This window comes from Venustampulla echinocandica (assembly GCF_003357145.1).
Source record: "Venustampulla echinocandica strain BP 5553 chromosome Unknown scaffold_4, whole genome shotgun sequence".
NCBI classification, from domain to species: domain Eukaryota; kingdom Fungi; phylum Ascomycota; class Leotiomycetes; order Helotiales; family Pleuroascaceae; genus Venustampulla; species Venustampulla echinocandica.
Genome location: NW_022474209.1, coordinates 125,799 through 146,401, shown reverse-complemented (window position 1 = coordinate 146,401; position 20,603 = coordinate 125,799). Strand labels below are relative to the sequence as shown.

Below are 20,603 nucleotides of genomic sequence, written 5' to 3'. Positions count from 1 at the left end.
CCCGCTGGCATCAGTGTGCAGCAGCGGCACTCGAAGCAAGGCAGGTACATTATACCAGTACAAAGTACGAAGTACAAGCACCAGCCAAGTAAACTGGCCCAACTACTAAAGCAAGTGGGCTAAGTGTACGCGTACGTGATTGGAGATACCCCGTGCTATCGTATCATCCAGTATATCCAATCGCCATTGTTGTTCTCCCCCTCCCCTCCCCTCCCCCTCCCGGATACAACATTCCTGTTTCCTGCTTTCATGAATGAGAATGCCATTGTTCAATATGGATACTCGTACCGTGTAAACAATCAACAACATTCAACATCAAACAAATTCATACAAAAACAACCATCATCCATCACCCCGCTCTATTATATCCTCACGTTGTTGATACGATACGAGTATCGCCCCCCGTGCCCCGCAGCTTGGAAAAGCCTAGACCGTTTGCTACCCCGCCACCTCCAGCAGCTTACAGCTACAGCTCCTCCAGCTAACGTACGGTTTATAGCTTTCCCCCTCGAGAGCTTCGGGTTCTTGCTTGCATCTTCCCATTCTCGTTCTTTATTCTACGAGAGTTTCCTCCCCCTCCGTTGTTTTGTTGGATAACGGCTATTTCTCAAACACAACATGTCGAATCCCACCACGCGGCGAGAGCGTCGGCTGTCGACCGGAGCTCCGATTTCTGATCTACAAGGCCCTGTAGGCCCGGGGTTCTCGAGACCGAAGCATAAGCGTACATTTACTGGGTTTGGCGCGGGGGAGATCAAGAGTGTTGAAGGTATGTAGTTCTAGCTTGCAGAAATGCAATTGCTTTGGAGGTGTAGAGGAAGTCATAGTTCGAATGGAAGTTAAAAAGGATAACGGAGAAACCGACTTGCTGACTTAACTCTTCCTCCCACCCAGCCTCGATCCCAGAAGCCCAACGAGCAGCATGGAAGAAATTCCAACCCAAAGAGTTCGCGACCCCGGAGGAGTTCGAGAGCGAGGTGGTGCGCCATGTCGAGACGACGCTGGCGAGGAGCATGTTCAACTGCGATGAGACCGCTGCGTATGCCGCTACGAGTTTGGCCCTGCGGGACCGGCTGATCATGGAGTGGAATCAGACGCAGCAGCGCCATACTTTTGCGGATAATAAGAGGATCTATTATCTGAGTTTGGAGTTCTTGATGGGGAGGGCGCTGGATAATGCGATGCTGAATGTGGGGAAGAAGGAGGTTGCGAAAGGTATGTGGCCCTATTCGGTGGTTTAACTGTGGAGTAAGGGCTTGTGGGATTAATAGCTGTGCAGAGGGCCTTTTGGATCTCGGGTTCCGTATCGAGGATATTATTTCTCAGGAACATGACGCTGCACTGGGGAATGGTGGTCTTGGTCGATTAGCTGCATGCTTTTTGGATTCAATGGCGTCGCTGAACTACCCAGCTTGGGGCTATGGGCTGAGATATCGATATGGTATCTTTAAGCAAGAAATCGTGGACGGTTATCAGGTTGAAGTCCCGGACTATTGGCTTGATTTCAATCCATGGGAGTTTCCCAGACATGATATCGTCGTGGATGTGAGTGCTTTCCTTCCCTCCATACCTCCGGAGTTATAAGCTGATTTGGTCGTAGATTCAATTTTTCGGCCACGTCAGGAAATACGAAGATGATGATGGAAAGCCAATTTCGGTTTGGGAAGGCGGTGAAATCGTCAAGGCCGTTGCCTACGATGTCCCCATCCCTGGGTTCAAGACAGCTACAACCAATAACTTGCGACTCTGGTCCAGCAAAGCGGCAAGCGGCGAGTTTGACTTCCAAAAGTTCAACAGCGGTGACTATGAGAGCGCCGTGGCAGAAACGCAGCGAGCTGAAACCATCAGCGCGGTCCTCTATCCGAATGATAATCTTGAGCGTGGTAAGGAGCTTAGGCTGAAGCAGCAATACTTCTGGGTTGCAGCTTCGCTGTATGATATCGTCCGTCGTTTCAAGAAGTCCAAACGCCCCTGGAATGAGTTTCCTGACCAGGTTGCCATTCAATTGAATGATACTCATCCGACATTGGCGATTGTTGAACTACAGCGGATTCTTATTGACCTAGAAAAGCTCGAGTGGGATGAGGCTTGGAGTATTGTTACCAAGACTGTAAGTACCGAGTACATCTTGAATGTGACAGGCAGCTAACCCGAAATATAGTTTGGATACACAAATCACACTGTTCTCCCGGAGGCACTAGAGAAGTGGTCTGTTCCTTTGATGCAAAATCTCTTGCCCAGGCACCTTTTGATTATCTATGAAATCAATCTGTATTTCCTGCAGTCCGTGGAACGTAAATTCCCCAAAGATCGTGATCTCCTGGGTAGAGTCTCAATTATCGAGGAATCTCAGCCAAAGATGGTTCGTATGGCGTTCCTAGCGATTGTCGGTTCGCACAAGGTCAACGGTGTGGCGGAACTCCATTCCGACTTGATCAAGAGCACCATCTTCAAGGACTTTGTGAAGGTTTTCGGGCCGGACAAGTTCACCAATGTCACCAATGGAATCACCCCAAGACGGTGGTTGCATCAAGCAAATCCAAGATTATCAGAGTTGATTGCCAGCAAGACGGGCGGTCTTGGGTACTTGAAGGACCTCAACATCCTCAATGAGCTCGAGAAATATGCCGACGATAAGGAATTTAAAAAGGAGTGGGCAGAGATCAAATACGCCAACAAAGTCCGCCTTGCGAAACACATCAAGGAAACGACAGGTGTCACGGTGAACCCTGCGGCTCTATTTGACATCCAGGTCAAACGTATACACGAGTACAAGCGTCAACAGATGAACATCTTCGGTGTTATCCACCGATATCTGACAATTAAAGCCATGACACCAGAAGAAAAAAAGAAGCTTGCTCCACGAGTTTCCATCTTCGGCGGCAAGGCAGCGCCGGGATACTGGATGGCAAAGACCATTATCCATCTCATCAACAGCGTGGGTGCTGTCGTTAACAATGATAAAGATGTTGGTGATCTCCTGAAGGTTATCTTCGTCGAAGACTACAATGTCTCCAAGGCCGAGATCATCGTCCCGGCCAGTGATATCAGTGAGCATATCTCGACTGCTGGTACAGAGGCCAGTGGCACCTCCAACATGAAGTTCGTGCTGAACGGAGGTCTGATCATCGGTACTTGCGATGGTGCCAATGTAAGTTGATTTCCCACTGCTATCTTGTGCATTTCCTTCCCATTTGGTCACAAAACTAACGAAAGCCAAAAGATTGAAATAACCCGCGAAATCGGCGAGAGCAACATCTTCCTCTTCGGCAACCTTGCTGAGGAAGTCGAGGACCTCCGCCACACACACAACTATGGGGAGCATATCATAGACCCAGCGCTGCTCCAGGTCTTTGCGGAGATTCGCAAGAACACGTTCGGAGACGCCGAGTCCTTCACCGCCCTGGTCTCGGCCATCGAAGACCACGGTGACTACTACCTTGTCTCGGATGACTTCAACAGCTATATCCAGACGCAAGCATTAGTCGATGAGGCGTACAAGAACCAGGATGAGTGGATCACGAAGACGATTCTGAGCGTGGCGCGCATGGGGTTCTTCAGCAGCGATCGGTGCATTAATGAGTATGCGGAGAGCATTTGGAATACGGAGCCGTTGAATCCAGAGGAGGACAAGTCGAAGAAGCTTTAGATGGATGGTTGCAATTGGAATTAGAATTGGAATGATGGAAGGGTGCTACAGTATTCTTCAGTATTTCTTAGCAGTAATCATAATCAGCAGCACACGAGCAGACAAACATACTTTCGAGTAACACCAAACAGCCTCCTTTCCTTTTCCCTTTCCCATTCCCATCCCCATCCTATCCCCATTCATTAATCCCGTTCCACGGTCCCTATTATCTCACCCTACATGCTACATCTCAGCCACTTGTATCACCTTCCCCGACCCGTTTCCCCTTCCCCTCCAATCACGCTATCACATGACTCACCACCCAATCTCCCACATTCCCAACGCGCAATCACCTGACATCCCGTCCCTTATCGCAGCGTCTAATTGGCCACACCCCCCTCCCTACCCCGCACTGCTGCCTGAGGGGCTTTGTCCTCTCCTCATTCTCACCGCATCAACGACGCGCCCGTCTCCCGCCTCCGTCATGGACGCGTAAAGTGCCTATCTGGGGAAAGTAAGGTAGGTAGGTTTACCGTGGACAACCTCAGGTATATATATCTCTCCTCGTCCTCGTCCCATCCATCTCTTTTTCATAAGTGTTATTATTCTATCATCTGTGGAAGATACAGTACAAGAAAGAAACAGTAGTCTGTCTACTTTGAGATATATTTCGAATCAACGAAGACTTGCAACGAGTTAAGAGCTAAACATCATCATGCCTCTCGACCACTTCTCCGTCATCGTGCCCGCTGCGAAGCTGGATGGCATGGTGGAGTTCCTGATTAGCTCGTTGGGGCATTTGGGGTTTAAGGAGCAGTAAGGATCCTCTTTCTTCCTCACCCCCTTTCCGTGTTTTCCCTTCCCTCCACACTATTTTCCCTTTTCTCTTTAGTTTTGGTATATGATAGATAAATGGTGCATAATATATGCTAACCCTGCAAAATCCCAGTATGCGCCCCATCCCCACCGTCATCGGAATGGGCGATGCCATGCCATTCCTCTGGCTCTATGGCGCCGAAGCCGCAGAGGGGGATGTGGCTACTACGCAGGAGAAGCTGATTAAGATGCAGCATATTGCGTTTACGGCGGAGAGTTAGTCTTCCTCCCTCCTCCCCCCTTCATTTTCCAGCTATTATCCCCTACACGAAAAGGCCAGGACGTTAATTTCTATGCTATGCAGACGCTGAACAAGTCCGCGCATACCACGCCGCTGCTTTGAAGGCGGGCGGGACTTGCAATGGCGCGCCTGGTCCGAGACCGCAGTATCATCCCGGGTATTATGGGGCGTTTGTGTTGGATCCCGTGTGTGGTATTAATGTTGAGGTGGTTTGTCACAGTTGTGTGGGTGAGGCTTGAGCGTTGGGATTGGAATTCTTGGATTGATGCGATGTTTGGTGCGGAAGGTGTTTTGGATGAAGGCGCTTGTAGTTGGGTTGGCTGGGAAGGGGAGGGTTTAAAAGTATGGTTTGAAAGTCTTAGGGTTTAGGTTCTCTGCTATGGTAATATGTAGTAATCATTTCCCGAAAATTAGCTGTCCATGGTCCATTCTTTGAAGAATTCGTAGAGGTTGGTTTGGTTTGTAATATGAAGGTATCCATTCACTATAAGCTAATTATTAGATAGGTAGAAGCCAGGATAAGTGATCGAGGATTGCGTATCTCTATCGATCACTCGAAGGGGATATGTTGCTGTGTAGGTAGCTATGGGTACTCTATGGAGGACCTGGTTGTATAGACCTGTCCCTGGATATTGAATTATATTGCGCTTATTCTTATAAATAGGTAAGTGAGAGCGAGGAAAGGGAAGGGGATGTTGAATGGTGATTGGGGTGATTGTACGGGAATGACTGTGCTGCAATGTTATATAGTGTTAGCCTCTTGGATTCTTATAGTAGGGCTGTTTTGGTTACGTATAGGTATTATTGTAGGTTAAGTCTCCTGCTACTAAAATGATCTAAGGTATAAGAGTAATAAGTTTGTGTTATATTTCTATCAGCGAATGAGCATTATGTGTTAGTATGTGTCGGAGTAACCTGTATCTATAGCTTTCGAGGACGTCAATAGGAGGTTAAAGTCGTAAGATTCAGTAGAAGTCAACATGGGAAATAACACGCGTAGGTACGTATACAGTGAACTTTTTGGTATTTCTATTTCCTTTCTCCTCGCTGTCTGTTCTGTACGCATTATCGCCACCACGCCATCCATCCCTGGCCTCAAGCCATCTGTGCACAGACGCACGTCCTGGCTCACAAAACAACAAAACGTAGTAAATTAAAAAACAATAGTAATTGACTTAAAAGGCCTTTTTTCATTTCATTTCTTCTCTAGGTTTTTTCCCAATATCTACCCACACCCCCCCTGACTCTCGGCCAATAATGATGATGATTCCCATACCTAGAAAAATGGGAGGATGGCCGGTCCATGATTATTCCCATATAGTTCTGCAGATCCATTTCCAAACCCTCATTTCTGTCCCCCCCCTTGATAATAAGGAAGATGGAGACAAAACTGTGACGTGGATGATGGTGGCAGGACGAAGTGAAAGCATGGAGGTGTGATTGTTTTGGACTTTTGTATTAGTCTGACATTATATAACGCCGACGCCGCCTCCGCCGGTAAAGTGAGGAATTTTTTTGTTGAAGACATAAGGAGAACCGGACCGGTAAAGGGAAACAATGCGGCATAAGCGTGACGTGAATTTGAGGTAGTGGTGGTGGTACATGCGATAGAAAGCCTTAGGAGACAACAATAGCCCTAGGGAACAAACGTGACGCGAGGATGCACGGTATGTCGTACGTCGCCTAGCCAGGAGACACGACCGAGTGGTGCGGAGAATAAAGGAAAGATCGTTATTGGTGGTATCATAGACAGAGAAGCGCAATTAGTGCGGACAAGAAAACAAAGCCGCCCTGGTCAGTCACACTTCTTTTCGGGGAAGCTGGACAGGACCGAGGTAAAGCCCAAGTCATGATGGTTCGAGGTCGTCAATAAGTAGAACGATACGGAGAGGCGTACGACTACGTGACGGATTGGGGGGTCGAGGACTCGCTGCCATCTACAACATCCGACACGCGCATCTTCTTGGCACGCGGCGCTCCATCACGTAGGTCGGCCAGCTCACGCTCAACGTCATCTAGGCGATGCTTAAGCTGGTTCTCGCGACGCTGGGATTCCTCAAGTCGTTGCAGGAGGGTCGCCTCGGATTCTCTATGCATCTCCTCGCCTCGCCTGGCATTCCCTTCATCCTGCTCCAGCTGTGCGACCCTTCCCTTGAACAGCCCATTGATAACCTCGAGCTCGCTCACCCGTGTCTTGAGAGCAGAGTTATGTGCGATAAGCTGCTCGTATGTCTGGGGGACCTCGAGACCCTGTGATCCGTTCAGTGGGGAGGTAGAGCGACCTGGCGATGGTTGGCGGAGGTGCATCGGGGCGAGCGAGGGTGAATGGTGATTGTAGTGCTCGTCAAGAGGGTGGCCGTTGAAGGGCGGCAGATGGGTGCCAAACATTGAGGGCGTCGCAGTTCGAGAGATAGGAGAGTTCGAGCCATCGGAATGCCCATTTGCAGACTTTTGAGAGGTTCGACGATGCCCGAGGGTGCCTGGTGGTGGTGTTCCTGCTTGCGATCGCGTCTGCTCGACGCCATTGACATCGAAGACCGTCTATGACAGATCGTCAGCACCGATACCCGAGGTGAGATTACGCTAAGGTCAATGAATTGATGAATGCGATCTTGTACTTGCCTTCTTCTTTGCGCCCTGGCCGGCGCCTGAGCCGGAGCTCTTGACCCGATTGCGACTCTTGATAACATCTGTCTTTAGGCTTATCGGGCGCGGACGGCCGTGGAGCTTGAGAAAGAGACCACAGGCATTGCACAGCACGGAGCCGATCTCATCGCGTCGCCAGAGAGGCGTCGTGGACGTGGTGCAATTCTGGCAGGTGGGCTGTAAGGGTTCGCGATCGTTGTTAGCCATGGTCGCCATGAAGTGCAAGAGTTCGGTGTGTTGGGCGGTGGTGGGAGTCCTCCTGATCTTTATCGTGATTGTGCGATAAGGGATGGGGGAGTTGAAAATTTCAAGTTCGCGGATGCGCTGATACCGGAGTCTCTGATATCGCTTGTGCCCGGCACGTCGGCCAAGTTCCACAGGCGGATGGATGGCCGACACGTGACCACATATTGGCTGTGATAAGGGTATTGATAGACCCTCCAGCAAGCCAGGCAGAGCAGAGCTGGTGATGGGGATGGGGATGGGGAAGTAGACGTGGAGACGCAGCTAGAGAATGGTAATACTTACAGGTGAGTTGCTTTGCCCTCCTCCCGACGTTGCTGACGGCGACATTGTCGAGAACGGCAAGTTGAGACTCGGACCTGCACTGAATGCTCTACTCGACGTGTTAGCCTGGATTCGGACTCTCCCTTGGTAGCCCGGTCTTTGGCCAGCTAGCACCAGCAACAATCGCCCATGACGGATTCCGATAACAAAAACTTATATATCTCCATGGGGATGTCTCCATGGGGTAGCTTAGCACATGTTGGCGGTACTCGGCGTTGAAATAGTTTCTGCACGAGGCCTCGAACCCCCTTTCGCTGTGCCGTACCCCAACACCAACACTAGGAAACCAAACCACCAACTCCCGTCTTCAATTCAACGTACCTTAGCTGTGGAGAACTCGACGAGGATGCGATCGATGCGAGGGCTGACAGGCCGGGCAACTGTGGTAACGAAGCGCTGTGATGAATTGAATTCTGCGTCGAAGTCGACGACGGCCTCGATATTGGATCTAGGCCGGGCAGCGACTGCCGGCCATCCTCGGAGTGTGTCGTTTTGAACGATGGCAGTTCGCGTGACTGTTGTTCTCTCGATGAGGGACGAAGGGGTTCGATGGGCGACGCCCGGTATGGAGCCAGTGTGGAAGCCGTGGTTGCGGTTGGAAGGGGGTATTAATTAAATTCGCGTCCCGGGGAACGCGAGAAGAGTTCGATAGCCTGAATTGAATGGTCTAGGGGAATTATTATGGATCTGTATCTTCTAAGATATATCGTGAAGAAGGGAAATCGTTCGTTTCGTTGCGTAATCTGGGGTTGGGTTCGTGTCGGGACAGGACGTATTATCGGAGGAATAAGGGCGTAAATGAAGCAAAAAGAAGTCTCTATTCGCGCTCAAACGAGTGACTCGAAGGACCTGAACAATCGAAGGGATCTTTGATACAAGAATATGCTGTAGCGAGCGTGTGGGTTAGGGGCTCATGAATGTAGCAGTGTGTGAAGAATGATAGTGTGGTGATGATGTTTGGAGTTCGGGGAAGGGATTGTGTCCCTGGGGCATGGGGGCTGCCCCTTATCCTTCGCGCTACCAATGATAGATCCGATACGGACCACTCGATAGAGTTTGATTGCAGATTGCAGATCTATAAAAAGCTATAATAAGCCTGACGCAAGGTACAAGTTGCAAAGCACCAAAACAATCCACACACCGATGAATAATAATGCACTGCCAAGGTTGCACGGAATGGAGTGGAATGGATGAGCTGGACCTTGCTATGACGGCTCGGACGAAGACCAAATAAATTCAAGAATGCAGCTGAGACGAGGGGAGAGCAATGCTGTATCATGTACTGTGGTCTGTTCGCTCCGTACGAAGTGGGAGGGTTGATCTTTTGCCTCGATCTATCTATCTGCACCCGCGTTTCTGGTAAATTGTACGGCTAGATTGTGTCGCGGCCGATCTGTGTAGCCGGCGGGATAATATACCAAATGAATGTGTCCCATAGAAGAAATCAAGGTCCGCGACAACTGCACGAGCAAGTAAGCAATCAATCCATAAAAGGCCGCTCTCCTTTTCCAGAAGTCTGTGCATCTTCATAACATCAAGGCGCTCTCCCGCGAGTCCGGCGAGAGCGATACTTGGAACAACACTATCGTACGAATCCGGGTTGTGGATGCGTGTGGGAGCCTGTGGATCTGCCAATCGCTCCATCGGCAATCACTGCCCAATTAATGCCCGTTCAGCAGGATTGATGGGCTCCATAATCCCATGAATCCATACTTCGTAAAGCCTTATGAAGCCACCTAAGATTCCGTAAGATTGTATTTCCTTATCGGGCTCGGCGGGAAAGGGGTAGTGCCACGTGATTATCGTACGAGTACGAACACGTGTCCGTATATATTTCGGATGCTGACTACGCACTACGGGAGCCAGCAAGTTGCAACAAGCAGCAAATCTTCAGGCCCAAAACTTTTTAGCATCGTGAAGGTTGCTCGTTATCGCTCTCCCCTCCCCCGCCAGAAACAGAACTCTGGCTCACCTTCAACATGCCGTCAACACACAAAAGGGAGAAGCCCTGGGATACTGATGATATCGATAAGTGGAAGGTAAATAACAATCGAAATCCCCATTGTTCAGAGGGATATAGATCTGACCGCTGCCGCACCCACAGATTGAAGCATTTACGCCCGCCGACAATACTGCCGGAACATTCACCGAAGAATCCTCCTTCGTAACTCTCTTCCCCAAATACCGTGAAGTCTATCTGCGAGAAGCATGGCCACTTATCACACGCTCGCTCGAAAAGTCTGGCATCGCCTGTACACTTGATTTGGTTGAGGGTTCTATGACGGTGAAAACCACGCGAAAGACATATGATCCCGCTTCAATTCTCAACGCCCGAGATCTGATTAAGTTGCTCGCAAGGAGTGTGCCCGCACCCCAAGCCGTCAAGATATTAGACGATGGAGTTGCTTGCGACATAGTCAAGATTCGGAATCTGGTGCGGAATAAAGAGCGCTTCGTCAAGAGGCGGCAGAGGATATTAGGCCCCAATGGTAGCACATTAAAGGCACTGGAGCTTCTTACAGAATGCTACTTATTAGTCCAAGGAAACACTGTGGCGGCAATGGGACCCTATAAGGGCTTGAAAGAAGTACGGCGGATCATCGAAGATTGCATGGCCAACATCCACCCTATCTACCACATCAAAGAGCTTATGATCAAGAGAGAGCTGGCCAAGGACCCTGAACTAGCGGGCGAGAGCTGGGATCGGTTCCTGCCGCATTTCAAGAAGAGGAATCTAAGCAAGAGACGCGTCCCACACAAGGTCGCGGACAAGAGCAAGAAGGTTTACACGCCTTTCCCTCCACCGCAAGAGAAGAGCAAGGTGGATCTGCAGATCGAGACTGGAGAATATTTCCTGGGTAAACAAGCTAAGGAGCGGGTTGCTCGGGAAGAGCGATTGGACAAGCAGAAGGAGAAGAAGAAGGAGAAGCTGAAGGAGAGGGAGAAGGAGTTTGTTGCGCCGAAGGAAGAGAAAGAGAAGAAGAAGCGGAAGCGGGATAAGGGCGACGGCGAGGACGAAGGAGTTAAGAAAGACAAGAAAAAGAAGAAGCGGAAGGAGGTTGAGGTTGAGGCCGAGGAGGATTGAATGCAGCTTTGAAGGTTGATTGGCATTTGGCGAAGGCGTTATTAAGGAACCCAAGTGGGAGTTGGCTGTCTTATATACTCCGGCTGCAGATCATACGCAATTGAATTGTAAGAAAGGACACTCTTGGTTTTCAGGTTTTTAGGTTCTGCTGGTGGTGGATCTCATGGTCAAACATGTCTCTTTGCCGCGCATTACATTTTCGAGTCTTTGGAATGCTTATACCAATCCACCTGCCCCGATCAATCTCGCAATGAAGGAAGGATAATACTTGTCTATCTTCGGTACCTAACTTAGGTATGTAAACTAACCCTTTGAAATCTCACATGACGACTAGCAGTTATCGTTATCCCTGAATGCAATATTACCTGTTTAATGCCGAACACCGACTGTCTGAACTCCGAGCGAGGCAACTCGATTTCATTACTCCGTCAGCTGGTGAGTCGGTGCATCTCAACTCCGATATCAAAAGCCGTTTCTTTCCACTTCCTTCCGTTCTTCAAGACCCAAAGCCAGCGCTTCTGCCACTTTACTTACCCCCGCTCACTGCCTCTCGGCACAATCGTTTCACTTTAAGCCGGGAAAAGATCTCCAACCAGTTCCCAATTCCATACTATGACCTCCCGCAACAGCTCTAGCGGGCTTCCTCGGCGTCGGAATGGCAAGCAGCAAGCCTGTGAGCCATGCCGGATAGCGAAGATAGCTTGCGACCACGCCTTGCCTGTGTGTGACCGCTGCAAGCGCAGGAAGGTTTCTGGGAAATGTGTCTATCTAGAGGCCCCTATGACCCGGCCTTCAGCACAGGCTCGTGACTCGAGTTCCACGACGGCGGCAAGTAGACATAGGGTGAGTACCGCATTGTCTAGCAACACCGCAGCGCCTCTCCCTTCCAATTCGGCCTTGGCCTCACCTTCGTCAACATCTCCAAGAAGTGCTAGAGGATCATTACAATCACCCGCCCAGCCGGGAAACACGACGGAGACCTCGTCGTCTGGACGGCCCCCAGCCAAATCTGGTAGCAGCGGGAGCTTCTTCGGCCCAACCAGCTTCTCCGCCGTCTTCATGGAAAACAGAGAGAACTTTGCCACTGGGGATAACGAAATGCACGTTTCCAATGAGAATGCCAACACCCCTCTGCCATCGGAAAGTCTACAGTCGCAGACCTTTTTGTTGCTCAGCGGCAGTTGCTCAGATGGAGGGAACGCACGCGTGGCGCTGGGAGCGAAAGTGTTAAGAGCGTTGCCGGATAAAAATACCTGTAATTTCCTTCTCGAGCGGTATTATGAAAAGTGCCATGAATCTGCCTTCCTAAAGCACAGCGCAGTGAGCTGCGCGGCCAGTGTATGGACGACATTTGGTTCATCGCTTAAAGAGCCGCGAAAGAGGGAAGGCCTGGAACACGTGTCTGGGATCCTGTTCAAGAATTCTACTACAGCGTTGCAGGAACCCAGCGGTCCTGATGACTATACCAAGTGGCTAGAATCCTTCTCTGGCGAGAATCTGCGGTGGGAGAGTTTGGGCATCGTGTTTGCTTGTATCGCGGGCGCCGTTCTCAGTATGTCCGAGCGGGATGCGTTCTTTACGGCCCAGAAAGGGGGACGAAGGGATAGGATATCGTTCGCGATGGATATAAAGGATTGCGTACAAGCTTGTGTTACGCTGAGCAATTATAACGATCTTATTAATACCCTGATGATCGCCTTGTTGGCGAAGAACGTAACTCTACAGACTATTATCAGTGGTGATACTAGTAAGTCAAGGGGAGCTTGGGCAATCATCTATCGTGGCTATGGCTGACGAGTGATTAGGCTTGGTTGTCTGGAGACAGCTTGGGGATCTAGTAAGTGCTTCCACGGCACTTGGGCTACATCGACAGACCGATGCGAAGCAGCCAATATCGTTCCTTACAGAGTTGAGGAAGCGCCTATTTGTAAAAGTATTTTGCTTCGACAAAGGCGCCGCTACCCTCACTGGCCGCCCTCCAGCTCTCAGTTATCGGTATACAAGATTTCAAGAACCCTTAGACCTTAGTGATGATGTGATTACGCGCGGGGGCGAAGAGCTTGCTGAAGCAATAAGTAAGCTTGACTCGAATGGTTGGAATACCGGCGGTCACATCTACCGAGCTACGGTCGCACGTACAGACCTTAGACTAGGCATCGTTCTTGGTGAGATACTAGAGCTGGTTCTTGGACATGCACAAGATTGCACAGAGGAACAGATTAGGTTTGATCAGCCGCCATATAACTGTTAATTCCCCAACTAAACACACTCGCAGATGTCTACTGGAGCGCCTCGACAAGAATTACTCCGATTTCCCATCATTCCTCCAGTTCTCGCTGTCCGACCCACGGATAAGAACATACAGCGACAGCCATTTCTGGAAAACCATGACCACCCGCCTCTACCTCCTCGACGACCGTCTCGTCCTCGAGAGACTAGCTCACAAACGCGGCTTCGCGGACGGCCAATCCATGGTCGATTGCGCGCGTGAAATGCTAGAAATTACCGTAATGATATGGGTGCAACGGGACCGCTTTGCCTCAGAGCAGCACAACTTCGACTGGATGCTAATGTCTTGGGGCGTCCCATCAGCCGGCGTTCTCTGCGTCGAGCTCCTGAACCAACTCAAACACCCAGGAACCCCCGGCCTGCGAATACCCCGCTCGGAGGTTGTGCAGAATTTGAGTCTGGTTATTGGGTTCTTGGAGTGGGTTCGTCCTCCTGCCGGGAACTACCAGATTTGTGTCCGGATGAAATTGATCATTAAGCGTATTTTGGATCGGGTTCTTGATCCTTCACCGCCCTCGTCGCAGAGTACCGCAATCCCAGCCGCTTCGCAAAGATTTACTTCGGATTCGACGGCTTTTACTGAGGCGGCTGCTGGCCAAAACTTTGAGTTGCCAGTGAGTGGTGTTATGGGGCCTTTGGACACTACGGTGCCGCAACCCCCACCCGCGGCTTTTGATAGTGGCAATGATGAATACGGACTGGATAACCTTGACTGGTTGAATAGTGTGGATTGGTCGAGAGGGCCGTTGATTGATCTTGGTGACTGGGATTATTCTACCATGGACGGGAACAATCCGTTTTAATCACCCGAGCCACTGACGGCGTGACCTTAAGATGAACCCACGGATTTGGGAACTGCTTCCAGCTCGTTTATGGTACACTACCGGCTAGTTGAGCGCGTACCTGAAAGTATGGCATGCAACAAAACGAGAGATATTGCCGAAATAGGCTTAGATAGCCACCCCAATGGTCTACTACCGTTCAAATATCCATGCTTCTTTGGGGAAAGACCCTGCAAATGCTTCTGGAACTCGTTAGCCCTGCGGCAGGAAGCGTGGCGACAATCAGATTGTTGCAGATCGATCTCAGCCCTATCTATGCATTAGGATGACTATGTCTACCTCGGCATTCGGCTATATGCCCCAGATGATACCGAATTATGGATCTCAGACAGCTGCATACTACTTGAGGACTTCCCTATTGGTTGTGAATACCTCTTGAAGCAACTCGCAGGGCGGACGATAAGATATCATGCAACTAGACTGATCTATCTACCAAGGTATAGGTAAATATGCATTACTGGTACCACACCACTCAACCATCACGTCATGTATCAATGAGGAGGAAGCGGTTGAGAGTTCGCACCAAACCACGACCCCGTCCTTTAGTCAATACACCATTCCTTTTCGAGCAAACCATAAAATGAAACAATAGATTTGTTGCACGTCGACCAGAGCCTCGCATCTCCTGGTTTCACCTCATATCCTTTATCCTTCCAGGTGCGTTCTCGAAATTAAAATGGGGCATTGGGATTTTGTTGCACGTCGCAATTCTGTGTATATGCACAATGATGATATTTTCCCGTCATTTGCCTTGTCGATTGTGATTTGCGGAGAGAAAGTCATTGATTACTCGGCTATGCCTTTTGCTCTGTTTGTTCACCCTCGACGATATAGAGCGCACAGACAGGAGTAAGAATTTGTTGAATTTCACATTTCTGCTCTGGAATAGCATTGAGGACTTTTTTGTCATTCTTGCAGCGTGGAGCAGAGGCATAACATGTCTTGCTACATGTCCGGCTTCGCCTGACGTCTATATGCTATGATGTTTACTACCTCAGATTCCAAATTTTGGTCTCCCTACTTCTTAACTAGAACAAGAAGGGGATGCCGGATTTTTGTTGCATATCGCATTTTCTTTCCCGGTTTCCATACCCATGGTATTTCCTGACCAGATCTGCAGCATGGAGGCGGTGAGGAATGACCGTCATGCTTTAGTGCATCGAATTTCCCGCATTGGTAATGCTGATCCCGGAGTTCTAGAACCTGGGATTTTGTGGTTTGACCCGAATGAGTCAGATACAAAGAAGTCTATTGCACTTCCCAAATGAAGATCACCAAGTTTTCGATTACTCGGCAAGACTGAATCATGGAGAAAAGGGGGCCTAGCCTTGCCTAGGGAGAATAGCATTGGAGCATATAAGCAGTGAGAATGAATGGCCATTGTGAGAGGAGAAAATGGGACTGACTCGGCTTACCGGATTGCGAAAACTGCGGTTCGCCGGCGAGAAGACGGGTGGTATCAGATGATGTATATCCAACAACTGAGCAGAGCTGCCTCCTTCACGCTATAGCTCTCGGTTGCGTTTAGAGCAGAATGGAGGGAACTTTATTATACATCATTTCTTTTCGCCTATGACAAGATACCTCATTGGTCCTTGGCTGAAACTTATATATGATGCGTTCCGTGGTTTCTTAAGAGTTGATATTGAACAGCACCTGCTGCGGTGGCAGGCGGCTAAAAGAGAAAATCTCCAAGATAGAGAGAAAAGGAGGGGAGTATCCATGGCCTGTTTGCAAATCGAGCGACGGGTTGCGCTGCTTGGAATATGGGCAAAAGTAAATGGACTAAGGCGATCACTGCCCAACGATACCTATACAGATAGAGCAGGACAACACCACAACAGCCTCACCCTACAAGAAGTTGTGTTTGGGACCGACGTCTTTATATCTTAGGTATCGGTATATCTAGGAGCGAAATCGGTGCCCTGTCTACCTACCTTAGGTACTGATCTTAGATTTATTCCGTTAGTACTTGAAAAGGGTATTGCCTTTCTACCGCCACACCCGTGACTATTACTGTATCGTCAGCCCCAACAGCACGCTGCTGCCTGACAGCCTCGTCTTCGACGACGCCTTCCCTATTCACATTGACGATGTCAGAATCCAAATACAGAAATCATGATAATCAGCATTTTATTTGACCGTCCGCAACATCTTCCCACAGTCCAGTGCTGGAAGAACGAGTTGGCATGCTCAACTGGACGAAAGTACCAGCACCAGCAACCAACTGGGAAGCAGTTCGGGACCGTTTAGCATGAGTTCTCATCAGAGCTCATTGGTGTCATCAGAATATAAACACCGGCCCTTGGATGGCCAACGTGGAGAGATCAGGCTACTATACTTGCTGCCTTCGACGGAGGAAGACCAACCTATTTCATGTATTCTTAGTCGACAAAGATTGCAAGATAAGTCGCGCTACATGGCATACATACGCAAGCACCTCGCATCAGGCTCGCTGAGCGAAGCCTTGCCGCGGTTATTTTGGATCGATGCAATCTGTATCGACCAAGCTTCCAAACACTCGATCCTTGCGATCATGTCCGACTCCATCATACTTCGGCCGTATATTAGTGCTATTTAGATTACTCTTACGGTTACCTTACCGTCCATGTAGCTATAACCAAGTGACATGCATTTACTATGTGAAATGTACTGTGCTGGGTGTATCAGAGTTGTGCGGAGTTATTAATCCAGAATAGGTATGGTTGGCGGAGGTATAGCAATTTGCTGGTGGAGGTACTAGTAATTGACTTCTAGTGACGTAGCTTTTAAAAAACATATTCGCTCTTATATATATCCTTGATAAGTATTAAATATTTCGGTATCAGTAGACTCTTTCTACCCTATACCATACGCCTCCAAACTATTTTCAATAAACTTACAGTAAATTAGCTATGGAATCCTCCGGAGGATTCGTTATAGATCCCGAAACTCTACTAGATGTGGAAACTGCAATCCCGTACACAAATGATCGTGACGTTCGACACAAGTTACGAGTCTTCTTTGAAGATGCATTTCACCAGGATTCACTTGGCGACACTTTAGTCGCCATCACTGGCTTCCCAGCGGAGTACTTTGATGTTGATGAAGAAGAAGGCGAAGACGACGACATCGAACCCCCAATTCTAGGAAGAAAAAGACACATACTATATTTCAAAGAAACAAACCTTTTAATACTCATGATGCCGCCGCAGAGACCACATGAAGTCGCAAGCGAAGAGTTCGAGAAAGAGCTCTATCGAAAACTATTTACGATGGGTCCCGCCATGAATATAGGTCCTGGCGGGGTGGCGGTGGTGCACTTCCCAACTGTTATAAAACAACCAGACAAGTCTTTTGGCCCAGTCAACGCTGGGTACATTACTTTTGCCCTAGAGACGGAAATCTCACAGTCGCAACGCGACCTCGATCGTGTTGCAAAACTATGGATCGAGTCTGACGCTCCCACCGCGCACGTCACGCAAGTTCTTACAATCAAGATCTCGACTTCCATTCCGCGTGCGTGTTTTAAACTCTGGAAGAGAGAGGAGCACGGAGAGCAAAGACCGAGAGCAAGTCTCGACCAAGAGGTCGAAGTCACTCTCGAGGGTGATAGACCAGTGGCGACGGGAGTAATTCGAATATCATTCGAATTACTCTTTGAAAGACGAGCCCAACCAGGAACACGAGAGCAAGATTTCGTGTTCTCAAAGAGAGAGCTGGGATATCTAGCCAGCCAGGTCTGGAAAGAATTGGACTTTCTACCACGGAATGCTTGGCCATCTAGTAGAGTCCTGTAGTTGCTCTGCTTCGCACGAAAGCTTCGAGTAGGTTCTGCTTACATTAGTAGGCTGTATAGCCGAACGGGGGCGGGTGTCCTATGAGGGCCCAAGTACAAGTATCAATTTGCGTGGAAGGGGGACATAGGGGCTGTCACAGTTGTCACAAGAAGATTCAGTACTGTTGCTGTTTGGACCAACGGCACTGACACTATGGAAGCTAGTAAAAGCGGCGGTCTTAAGGTGAGCGTCATGGAGAGCTATCCGCACAACTCACTGAGACTTTACTGCGAGGCGGAGGCTAAAGACCAAATGAAGTAACTTAGAATCAGGGGAAATCAATTAACACTGCACCAGATCGATCCATCGTTAATCTCGACTATTATTCAAAACCTATTGCGGACATTTATCTCGAGTGGATCGTTACTGTACTTGAGGACTGGCAAAACTTCCAACCGCTCTACTTCTCCGGGCTTGTGGGTACCAGACGCCATTGGGAATTACCCTCGTGGATACCAGACCTCAGCTCAAAGAGAGCCGACAGTCCAGTATGGGATGCCACTCTTGCTGGTACTATAGAGATGCGTCACCGGCCCGTGGACTTCTCCTTCGGCGAACAGATAAACCAGGCCTTCCCGCGCATATCCCATAGTCGGATACTCCACGCAAGAGGAATCTGGTGTGACCAGGTGGTCCAAATAAAACGTATTGATGCTGCGCACGCAGCTAAAAATGTAGCACAGCTCTGCATATCCCATCTCTCAGCCTCTAACATGGGATTTTATAATACCGGCATCCCTCTCTTACACGCCATATTCCGAGTTTTGATGTGCGGAATCAACCGCTTCAATCCGTCTCTGGATGAGACCGAAACATCATTAACTTCTCGAGACTTCCAGTTAGTTTACGGAACAAATCAACTGCAGCTGAACAAAACCATGCCCCTGCTCCAGGCCGTTACAAAATTCCTAATACAAAGAGGCAGTCTGTCTGCCGACAAAGTCGACGATTTCGTCCTCGATATCCTTTGCAGGCCCTCAGCACCACTCGGGGCCAACATCTCCGACGTTCACCTCGCTGCAGCCTTCATCGCATTCATGCTGTCGGGCAAACGCCAACAGGGCCAGTCAGCATCGGGTATCCTCCAGAGTCTCGGTCTACACCCTGGTCCTAGTTTCCTTAAACGGTTTCTGCAGTGTTTCTGTCAAGACAGAGCAGCAGAGTTGCAGCACCAAGTCTGATACGACGTGTTTCAAAACGAGACAGCCATGTTATTGGTTAATAGCTTGAAACGCTATTTCATGACATTTGACCAGACGATTTTCGTTACGGCGACGGGGCTTTTGGGCAATGGGCCTGCTGGTATGGCTGTTGGAGACAGGATCGCTGTACTTGACGGTGCAAAAATGCCGTTTGTGACGAGGAATATGCGGGAGAGCATTGTACTTATTGGGCCATGTTATATAGAAGGTCTTTCTAATGGAGAGGTAGCTGGTATGGTGCGAAGGGGCGAGGAGGATGTAGACGACATACCAATTTGCTGAGCCTAGATCGCTGTCTTAGAAAAATGACAAACTGAATGACTTGCGGACTCATGAATAAGGCGCGTCGCTCGGAGGGGGAAGCCTGAACTAGTGTGTGTTTGTTGTTCATGTGGTGAGTCTTTCGTTTGGGCGGGATGTCAGTTAGAAGCCTTGTTATACTTTGTAAGTGCGTTTATATCTCCCGAGCTGTTTCATCTCCAGGTAAGTTCGATTCGAGACCCACGTCTTTCCTACGTGATACGACCCCGCTACGAACGGAGGTCTACAAACATATACTACAATATCCCTGAATTAAGGTTCCGCAGCATACTCACATATCACATATCCCCATCCCCAGGTATGCGCCTCAATATCATCGCACGCCTGCCAAGTGGCAACCCCCCCACAAAAGCTTCTGTTATAGGTTACTTGTATAAGACACTATTTCCATTATCGGGTTTTTGTAGCACATCGCACCTTCGGCCAAGTATCGATCGGCCTCGCCACCGGCAGCATCCGTCGGCCTTGTTACGATCTTGGCCTTTCTAGCGACGGGCAAACTGCTGGTAGTGGCTGATAGCCTTATGACGAGGTGAAGTTTAATTCGCCGTATACACACCAGTGCTATTTTTCGTTTTTATCAAATAATGTGGACTGAGAGGTTTTTAGGGGCAGCCTTGGCCAGACCGTTCTATGGGGATGGACTGGACTAGACGTAAAGAGGATTAAGTTACTTTGTACTTCTTGTACTACGTCGATGTATTTCTCGGGACAACCAAGAAGGAGCTGCCGAAAGTAATACCGAAAAAACCTGGAGGCTTGCTCTGGCCAAAACTGCCTATTTGCAACTCAACCCCATTTCAAAATAGCCGTGTCCAAACAAAACGAAGCACCGGGGGGTTTTTCCTTAATCAATCCTGCGAATCCCATATAATATAGGTACAGTACATATTCGGAAATTCGGCCTTTTAGCGGGGCTGGTGGTAAAATGAAAAACGAATGAAGTCATTACCTACCTATGCGTGGTACCAGCTCTGGCTTTCCTCGCAAAATACGAGTATGCCGAGTATGGTGATGGTTGGTGGTGGTTCGTGGTTTAGACACCGGCAGTAATCTTCCGATTGGCAAAGGCGCAAAAAAAAGCCCGA

General features: G+C 49.2%; 6 protein-coding genes across 6 annotated transcripts; 5 read left to right on the top strand and 1 right to left on the bottom strand.

The window, feature by feature from the left end:
• Nucleotides 1-618: 618 nt before the first annotated feature.
• On the top strand, nucleotides 619-3,649 carry BP5553_06333 (Alpha-1,4 glucan phosphorylase; the record flags this gene model as incomplete). Its single annotated transcript, XM_032014956.1, has 6 exons — nucleotides 619-769; nucleotides 895-1,215; nucleotides 1,280-1,545; nucleotides 1,601-2,110; nucleotides 2,162-3,151; nucleotides 3,224-3,649. The coding sequence occupies 6 exons, from the start codon at nucleotides 619-621 to the stop codon at nucleotides 3,647-3,649; spliced, it is 2,664 nt and encodes an 887-aa protein (XP_031868377.1).
• A 694-nt stretch (nucleotides 3,650-4,343) lies between these two features.
• Nucleotides 4,344-4,984, top strand: BP5553_06332 (Uncharacterized protein; the record flags this gene model as incomplete). Its single annotated transcript, XM_032014955.1, has 3 exons — nucleotides 4,344-4,444; nucleotides 4,578-4,720; nucleotides 4,809-4,984. 3 exons carry the CDS (start codon nucleotides 4,344-4,346, stop codon nucleotides 4,982-4,984), a joined length of 420 nt encoding a protein of 139 aa, XP_031868376.1.
• Nucleotides 4,985-6,644: 1,660 nt separating this feature from the next.
• BP5553_06331 (putative gata transcription factor protein) lies at nucleotides 6,645-7,964 on the bottom strand (the record flags this gene model as incomplete). Its single annotated transcript, XM_032014954.1, has 3 exons — nucleotides 6,645-7,286; nucleotides 7,413-7,805; nucleotides 7,920-7,964. The coding sequence occupies 3 exons, from the start codon at nucleotides 7,962-7,964 to the stop codon at nucleotides 6,645-6,647; spliced, it is 1,080 nt and encodes a 359-aa protein (XP_031868375.1).
• Nucleotides 7,965-9,937: 1,973 nt separating this feature from the next.
• BP5553_06330 (KRR1 small subunit processome component) lies at nucleotides 9,938-11,043 on the top strand (the record flags this gene model as incomplete). Its single annotated transcript, XM_032014953.1, has 2 exons — nucleotides 9,938-9,997; nucleotides 10,063-11,043. The coding sequence occupies 2 exons, from the start codon at nucleotides 9,938-9,940 to the stop codon at nucleotides 11,041-11,043; spliced, it is 1,041 nt and encodes a 346-aa protein (XP_031868374.1).
• A 612-nt stretch (nucleotides 11,044-11,655) lies between these two features.
• BP5553_06329 (Uncharacterized protein) lies at nucleotides 11,656-14,135 on the top strand (the record flags this gene model as incomplete). The annotated part of the gene is made up of 3 exons (XM_032014952.1): nucleotides 11,656-12,790; nucleotides 12,849-13,266; nucleotides 13,319-14,135. 3 exons carry the CDS (start codon nucleotides 11,656-11,658, stop codon nucleotides 14,133-14,135), a joined length of 2,370 nt encoding a protein of 789 aa, XP_031868373.1.
• Nucleotides 14,136-17,068: 2,933 nt separating this feature from the next.
• On the top strand, nucleotides 17,069-19,476 carry BP5553_06328 (uncharacterized protein; the record flags this gene model as incomplete). Its single annotated transcript, XM_032014951.1, has 4 exons — nucleotides 17,069-17,949; nucleotides 18,112-18,175; nucleotides 18,259-19,118; nucleotides 19,218-19,476. The coding sequence occupies 4 exons, from the start codon at nucleotides 17,069-17,071 to the stop codon at nucleotides 19,474-19,476; spliced, it is 2,064 nt and encodes a 687-aa protein (XP_031868372.1).
• Between the last annotated feature and the right edge of the window lie 1,127 nt (nucleotides 19,477-20,603).